General features: G+C 43.3%; 1 protein-coding gene across 1 annotated transcript; it reads right to left on the minus strand.

The window, feature by feature from the left end:
* Positions 1-7,046: 7,046 nt before the first annotated feature.
* On the minus strand, positions 7,047-8,609 carry LOC122729975 (glucose-6-phosphate 1-dehydrogenase-like). The gene has a single exon (XM_043969137.1). It carries the CDS (start codon positions 8,592-8,594, stop codon positions 7,047-7,049), a length of 1,548 nt encoding a protein of 515 aa, XP_043825072.1. The 5' UTR covers positions 8,595-8,609.
* Between the last annotated feature and the right edge of the window lie 291 nt (positions 8,610-8,900).

Raw genomic sequence — 8,900 nt, forward strand, 5'->3', positions numbered from 1 at the left:
GAATGTGACAGTAATTTTTTTTTAAGTTTTTTGTTTGTTTGTTTGTTTGTTTTAGTGAGGCAATTGGGGTTAAGTGACTTGCCCAGGGTCACACAGCTAGTAAGTGTTAAGTGTCTGAGGCCGGATTTGAACTCAGGTCCTCCTGACTCCAGGTCTGGTGCTCTATCCACTGCGCCACCTAGCTGCCCCGACAGTAACTTTTAAAAGGCTGTACTTGAAGACAGCTGGAAGAGGAATTCTCCTTATTCTGTGTGATGGAGTGGATATAGATGTGGAATGGAATTCTGTCTTTAACACTTGCTAGTTGTGTGACCCTATCAAGTAACCTCTCTGATCTTCAGTTTTATCTGTAAAGTGGTAGTAATGGTATCTATATTAACCACTTTTCAAGGATCATTTGACATAATATATGGGAAACACTTTGAAAACCTTAAAGTACTATAGAAATGTCAATTATACTTATTATTATCATCATTGTCATCATCACCATTATTCAATTAGAGGAATTGAAGGAAATCACAGAGAGGTCGATTTCAATTTGATGTAAGAAAAAATTTCTTAGTAATTGAGCCGATCCAAAATGGAATGAGTTTCCTCAGAAGCCCACCTCTTTGGAGGATTTCAAATAAAGGCCATATAACCACTATTCAGGTATACGTAGAGTACTTAGTGGAAAGAACCAGGATCTTTTTTATCTATAAAATGAGCTCTAATTCTATGGTCCTAAGAAGGGTAGGAAGATGGGGTGACACCTGGTCAGCATCTCCTAATCACTTTCTCCAGCTTTTCAAGAATGAAATTGTGATTATGGCTTGTCAACAATTTAACAGCTATTCTGATTTCAACAGAAAGAGAATTTGTAGAAATACAGAGTTGAAGAGCTCCATCTGGCTAGTCAAGCTTGGATTTCAGACTTATGATCTGTTTCCTAAACTCCTTGTCTATTTCTTCTTTCTGATCATGTGATCTTCCACCAAACCATTGCTTCTTCCTTACCTCCCTGGATCCTCATCCAAATTCTTTCTACCATGCTTAGCTCCCCTTTGGTCCCTGGATTTCTTCTGCATTATCTTTTTCTATTATGCTACTCCACTGCCTTTTTTAGTCATTATGTAGTTTTGGATAAGAAATTCCCTTCCATAGCCATATTCTAGCAGTATTGTCCCCCTTCCAGATACCTTTGTCCTACAATAGCTAGCATCTATACAGTACCTCCATGTGCCAAGAATTGTGTTAAGCATTTTGCAAATATTCTCTCAAAAGCACCCTAGAAGGTAGGTGGTATTATTATCTCCTTTTGTCAGATGAGGAAACTGAAGCAGAGGTTAAGTGATTGTCCAGAGTCACATAGCTAGTGAGTGCCTGAGGTCGGATTTGAACTCAGGTCTTCAGGACTCCAGGAGTGGCTGCTTCATTTCAACAAAAGTGTCCTGCAGCAAGGAGCCAGAGTACATGCCAAGCTCCTCAAGAGCTGCACAGGTCCAGAATGTTAAATCTGGGTTGCAAATAGGAGGTTTATTTGAAGAACTGAACTGATGAATAGCAAAAATCAAAGACAAAACAAAGCACACTCTACAGAGTCCCAGTGAAATCATACATACTGCCCCTCTCTTCTGGGTCATTGACCATTCAATGGTAGAAATAATTCTGAGATTTCATAATGGTAATAATAACAATGACATAAAAACATTAACACAATTCTTTCATTTGATCCTCCCAACAACTGTATGAGGTAGGTACTGCTTGTATTATTAGTCCCATTTCATGGAAGAAGAAATTCTTAAAGAGGTTAAATTATTTGTTGAAGGTTATACAAATGGCAGTGACTGAGCCTAAATTGTTTTCTGGTTCCTCCCCTGTCTAAAAATTCTTTCATAAAAAAGGATAGCGTTGGAAAATCATTGAAATATCATTACTCCCACTTCTCTTGTTTTACTGAGGAGGAAATTGAAGCCCAGGAAAATTAAATGATTTTCTCAAGTTTAGAACTGAGGCAGGCCTCCTAACTCTGAGGGCTTGTGCTCACTTTACCAATGACCTCCTCACTTATTCAAATATATACATTGAAAAATCAACCCGTGTTTTCCTTACTTGACAATTTCTGGTTCTAGGAAAAGTAATTAGGTATGGTTTCCCCTTCTTTGTCTGAAGGTCTAGACACCCTGGAGAGGGGTAGCAATGGGCAAAAAATCCATAGCAGCTCTTAGTAAATGTCAGTATCGCTAAATGGTCTTCTAAGAAAATACTTCAAAACACAAATACAAATGTTAATAGAATCTTGCTGAGTATCTTTCTTTAAGGGTCTGAACAGTATGATGGCCTCTTATCTCTATTGAGCAAAGTTTTTTGGTCAACTTTTCACAATTTTCTTGAGCTCCCAATCTTTCCCTGAAGTACATATAAACAGGCACCCAAACCTAATTTTGAATTCACATATATGTGTAAAATAACCACTTATGAATATATTAAATTAATTACACTGATCAAAACCAAATGTGTTCCAACTTTTGTGAAAAGCTCCCCCCAAATATACCCACCAAGGAAGGTACTCCAGGTTTAATAATGATAATTGTAACAATTATTTTAATGATATTTACATGGCATTTTTATAAGGTACTCTATTTGTCTTATCTCATTTAAGTCTGAATATTCAGCATTAACACATCAGAATCGTTCACTGAACAGATAAGTCTAGAAGGGAGGGAAATGCTCAGTAAGCAGAAATCAGGATCATAGAATCATTGATTTAGAGCTAGAAGAGGCCTTAGACTCCACATAGTCCTACCCTCCATTTTACAGATGAGGAAATTAAGGCTAGCCCAGTATAGGGAAATTTCCCAAGACCACCAGTTAAATGATAAGGGTGAGATTTGAACCCATAACACCTGATTTTAAACCCATTGATATTTTCTTACACAGATATAGCTATAGTCACACATTTTCCTGGTTCTTAAACAAATGTCCCAAACACAACCTTCTAGGTAAGAAAATAAAGAAGCTACTGCCTTTGAAATAGTTCAGTCCCATTTCACCAAATTCCAACTGGGAGATGTGTACTTGGCAATTCAAGTGTTCAACTAAAGAAAAAAAAAACCCACACACCACTTTAAACCATACCAAATATCAAGTTTGATAAATCTAAGAGATTTATATAAGATTTTAAAATTGTGATTCTGTAACAAAAACCCATCAATCCTCCAATGGTTTTGAAATCAAAAGTGTCCTAAGAAAAATCTATGACTTATTCCCACAGCTGCCACTCTTATTCCCGTCATTACCTCTCACCTAAATGACTTCCATAGCTTCTTAACTGACCTCTCTCCTCCTTCCAGTCTCTTCCCACTCCAATCTATCCTACCTATTGCTGCCAGATTAAGCTTCCAAAGGCAATGCCCTGATCAAGCCAAGTGTTTTCCCCAACCCCATTCTGCTCAAAAATTTGTGAGTATTCCCCAGTTAATTACCTCAGTTCACACTTTGTGATTTGGGCCCAATCCATATTTCCAAACTTATCTCCCGCTTGTGCTCCCCAGGGACCACTTGGGCTAGCTAAACTAGACCATGTGCTGTCCTATGAGCCTGCCCTCTCACACTATCTAGCCCTACCTGTCCAATATCTGGCCTCTCCTAATATCAGGGATCAGCTCAAATACCATCTTTTTCTTGAAGGCTTCCCTGCTCTAAGCCCAACCAAAAATAATGTCTCCTCTTTTAGTCCACATGACATTGTACACTTCTCTTATTTCACCTTTTTATTCTGGTGGTTGGTATGTCTCATGGGAGGCAATGTTGTATGAGAAATGACTCTAGGGTCAGAGGACCTGGATACCAGTCCTGCCTCTGGAAGTATCTTGTGACCTTTTGCAATTGACTTTACCTCTCTGCACCTCAGTTTCCTCGGCTGCAAAGTGAGGTTGATCTAGAAGGCCTCTGAGGTCTCTTTAAGCTCTAAATTGATGATGATATATTCTTTTCTAGTAAATTATAAGCTCCGTAATGTCAATGACATGATCTCATTCCTCTTTATTCTTTATAATATTGAATTTGTTGTTATTCAGTTGTTTCAGTCACATCCTATTCTTCATGACTCCATTTGGGGTTTTGTTGGCAAAGATACTGGAGTGGTTTGCCATGTCCTTCTCCAGTTCCTTGTACAGATGAGGAAACTGAGGCAAACAGGATTGAGTGACTTGCCCAGGATCACACAGCTAGTAAGTGTCTGAGCCCAATGCTCTATCCACTCTGCCACTTAGCTGCCCACAATGCCTAATACAGAGCCTCAACTAGAGTAAGTGTGAAAGAAATATTTCTAATAATTGCATAGACACTAATTAACTAAATATGTATGCTTTTACATTTGAAATTATTTGGCCTCTTTCTATCAATAAAAGGTAACTTGCTTTTCATCACCCATTTACCTGAGTACTCTCACCCTAGATTCTTCCCCCTTTACCTGATAACTTACAAAAAAGCAAAACAAACACCCTATCAACTGTACCAACCAAAGAATCTTGGGACACTACAAGTTAGCACAACAGGCCTGTCTTGTTCAACATTTTTATCAGTAATTTAAATGAAGGCAAAAATGACATGCTTATCAAATTTGCAGATGACACAAATCTGGGGAGCTGCAAAGGTTCCTACTATGGTAGATAACAGAATCCAAAAAGATAAATGTAAAGGTATAATCACTTCAAAGAATCAATGCCACAGATAGAAGTTGAGGGTGGAGCATGACTGGACACAAGTTTTTTCAAAAAGGCTCTGGAGCCTTCAGTGAATAGAAAATCCAATATGAGTCACAAGAATAATATGCAGCTAAAAAAGGTAATGAAATCTTAGGGTTGAGGCTTATCAATCCAGAATGGGGGAGGTAAGGGATGTACTGTATTCTGCCTTCATTAGATATCTGGATTATTGTGTTCACTTTGGGGCTTCACACTACAGGAAGGGCATTGATAAACTGGAGAGCATTCAAATGAGGGAAACCATGAGGATGATATTGGAAGCCATGCCCCATGAAGAATAGCTGGATTTTCTAGTTTTTGTTCTTGTTGTTTTGTTTTATAAGGAGAATACTTGGGGAGAGAACATGGCTCTTAAAGGGCTGCTTGACTGAAGGGGAATCAAACTTTTTCTGCTAAGCCCTAAAGGAGAGTAGGAATGGTGTGTAAAAGTGACAGAGAGGTGAATTTCATTTCTAAGTATCCACTTCTTAATAATTAGAGCTGTCAAAAAGTGGAATGGAGGTCTCACTAAATCTCTTCCATTTGAAGTTGGAAAATTATTTTTCAAAGATGTTGTACTAGGAGTTCTGCAGAAGGCACAAATTGGATTAGTCAGCTTTTGAGATTTCTGCCAACTCTTCAGTTTGGTCCAGAGCACACACACCCCAAGAATGCCAAATCACCCCCATTTGGAAAAGGCTGGGAGCTGTTCAAGGAAACTAGAGCTTGCTAATAAATTCATTCCACTTGCTTAGGGGAAGGGGTACATGTTCTTTAGTCTAATCTGTGGAGAGGTGAAAGGAGCTATGGAGCCAATTACTCTTATGTGGAAAACAAAGCATGAAGTGGCAAATGATTTATGTGGAGTGCAGGGTGTTAATGAACCACAGAAATCCCTAGTCTGCCGAATGGACCTGAGTGATGTACATAAATGTTGGTGTTGGAGATTCTGTTTAATAAACATTTACCAAACAAGGCACTTTGAATACAGATAGAGAAAACAGTCTCTGCCTCTAAGGAGTTCATTCATCCATATAAGTTATAGTACAAGGTAAGTAGAGGAAAAAATGCTAAGGGGTCTAGGGGGGAGGGTGGGAAATCACAGATGGCTTCTTGATGAGAGTACCTTAGCTGAATCCTAAAGACAAAGATTCTGAAAAGTGGAGAGGAAGAAAGAAAACATTTGAAATATGAAACACAGCTTGGGCAAATATAGGGAGACAGGAGATGGGAGTACCTAGTTTGAGGAATGACTAGAATGGTGAAATGATGGAGCAGTATGAAAGAAAAGAGTACAGTATCAGATCATGGAAGGCCTCAAAGGCTAGACTAAGCAATCTGTATTTTGTCCTGTAGGGAAGGGGAAGCAACTAGCATTTTTGAGCAAGGCAGTGACATTGTCAGGCCTATGACTCAGAAATACTCTTTTGGCAGGTATGTGTAGAATGGGAAGAGAGTATGTACTGGAAGCAGTCAGAGTAACTGGGAGGCTGTTAGGGCAGTTTAATCAAAAGGTGAGATAGGGTGATATTCTCTTCTGCTCCTACACCTGGCAATATCTCTCCTTCCTATAGGGTGTTCTTAGATACTCTTCATTTTGATAAAGGTATAGCTGATTGGGACTGCCTCATATGGCTGCCTTGAAAAATCTAGAATTTGGCATTTGAAACCTAGAGAAAGAGGAAAAAATAAGAGGAAAAAAGGAATGTCAGCCAAATGAACATGATTATAAATCCGAAAATCTAAAGTATTCTGGGCATAGGTTATAAGATACTTGCTGCTTGGAGGTAGCTGTGCTTCAGAGAGCATATTATTTCATATGCAAAACAAAACCCTCTTACCTACTAATAATGTTTCTGGTGACCAGCCAGCCAGTCTTGTCTGGTGCCTCAATCCTAGCCGAAATTTTGAACTATGCCATCTTACATGGTATTATCTGTCACTAGCATTTTAAACAAATGACAAAAATGATACAAAGGCTTTTTTTTTTTTTTGTAATCTGGTAATTCTCTGTATTCATAAAACTGCAGTCCCGAAGGGGAGGGACCAAAAGCCACCTCCAGCCACTGCTGGTGGAATGTTAGTGGAAGTATGTGTGGAGGCTGCCAGATAGCAGACCCAGCATAGCTGTAAATAGGGCTGGGGGGCTGGGGATCTCTCGGAGGGGCCTTCCCTCCCCCTCCCCCCAGGGTCAGGCTCCTGGTGCCAAGAGTTGGTGGGTGAGTAGAACATGAACAGGGGATGGGCAGAATGAGAGAGGGGACAGACAATGAGCATGGGGGCGGGGAAGCTGGTGATGAGGAGTAAGTCAGGGCGGCCTCAGAGCTTGTGGGGGTTGACCCACTTGTAGGTACCCTCATACTGGAAGCCCACTTTCTTCATCAGCTCGTCCGCTTCGGGAGGGCCTCGGCTGCCATAGACATAGGCGATAGGCTGGGTCTTCTCCCTTTCAATGTGGTGCAGCAGCGGCGTGAAAATCCTCCAAGCTTCCCGAAGCTCGTCACTGCGCACAAAATGCATCTGGCTCCCACAGAAGACGTCCAAAATAAGGCGCTCATAAGCATCAGGCAGCTTCACATCTTTGTATCTGTTGCCATAGGTCAGGTCCAGCTCCGACTCTTCAGGGTTGAAGAACATCCCTGGCTTCTTGGTCATCATCTTAGTGTAGACAGCCTCATTGGGCTGCACGCGGATCACCAGCTCATTCCGCTTACACTGGCCCTGGAAGATGTCACCAGCCACGTCCCGGAACTGAAGCCGCACCTCTGTTTTGCGTTCATTCAGGGCCTTTCCACAGCGGAGGATAAAGGGGACATCGTCCCATCTTTCATTTTCCACGTAGAGGACCACAGCAGCAAAGGTGGCAGTGGTGGAGCCCTGGGGCACCGCGGGGTCGTCCAGATAGCCTTTGGTAGCTTCCCCTTTGCCATCTGGGTTCCCCACATACTGGCCCAAGACCACATCAGTCGTTCTTACCTCTGAAATACACTTCAGGACCTTCACCTTTTCATCGCGGACATCATCAGAGTTGGTGGAGACCGGCTTTTCCATGGCCACTAAGCAAAGCACCTGCAAGAGGTGGTTCTGCATCACATCTCGAATGATCCCAAACTCATCAAAATAACCCCCGCGGCCCAGAGTGCCGAAGGGCTCCTTGAAGGTGAGGGTCACACAGGCAATGTTGTCTCGGTTCCAGATGGGTCCAAAGATCCTGTTACCGAATCGTAGCACCACGAGGTTCTGCACCATCTCCTTGCCCAGGTAGTGATCGATCCGGTAGATCTGGTCCTCGCGGAAGAGCGAGGAAAGGTGGTTGGACAGCTTGTCAGCGCTCTGCAGATCCTTTCCAAAGGGCTTCTCCACAATGACCCGGTTCCAGCCTACCTGGCTCATGCAGGTCTCTTTGATGTTCTTAGTGACGGCTTCGTAGACAGTGGACGGCAAGGCTAAGTAGAAGAGGCGGTTGGCCTGCGGCCCGTGATGCAGGGCGTTCAGGTGAGCACTGAGCCTCTGAACGGAGGCCGGCTCATCATACTGGCCTGCCACGTAGGAATTTCGAGAGAAGAACTCCTCCAACTTGTGCCCCTCTTCCGCAGTGGCCTTCAAATAGGGCTCGCTCTGTTTCCGGATGTCAGCCACGCTGAGGTGGGAGCGGGAAAAGCCCACGATGAAGGTGTCCTCGGGGAGGAGCCCGTCCCGGAAGAGCCACCAGATCGTAGGGTAGATTTTCTTCTTTGCTAAGTCACCCGAGGCTCCCATAATGATGAGTATGTGCGTGTCCCACTGGTGGAAGGCATCGCCCTGGTGCAGTTCTTCCCGGAGAATCCCGCACACCTGAGTCCGGCTCAGGGCCACTTGCTCCGCCATGCTGTTTTCAGTGTCCGCCTCTGGGTGCTGGGTCTGCTGCTGATTCGGCTGAGGAAGGGCGACGACGAGGCCCGCGGCGCTCCTCGGGTTAATGCCTCGTCTGGCCGATCGCAGATGGGGCTCTGCTCGCCCAGTGACTCCCCATCTCCGCTCCCTGGCTCGGCCCAGCCTGTCCGCTGGGCCCTAGCTCCGCCCCCGCCCCGCCCCGCTCTCCGTCCTCCCTGCTCTGTTTTGACTCCGGCTTGGCTCGGATCCAGGCCTCGGGTACAGCACCCCGGGCGCTTTGACCTCAGGCTGGCCTGCATT

This window comes from Dromiciops gliroides, chromosome 5 (assembly GCF_019393635.1).
Source record: "Dromiciops gliroides isolate mDroGli1 chromosome 5, mDroGli1.pri, whole genome shotgun sequence".
NCBI lineage: Eukaryota > Metazoa > Chordata > Mammalia > Microbiotheria > Microbiotheriidae > Dromiciops > Dromiciops gliroides.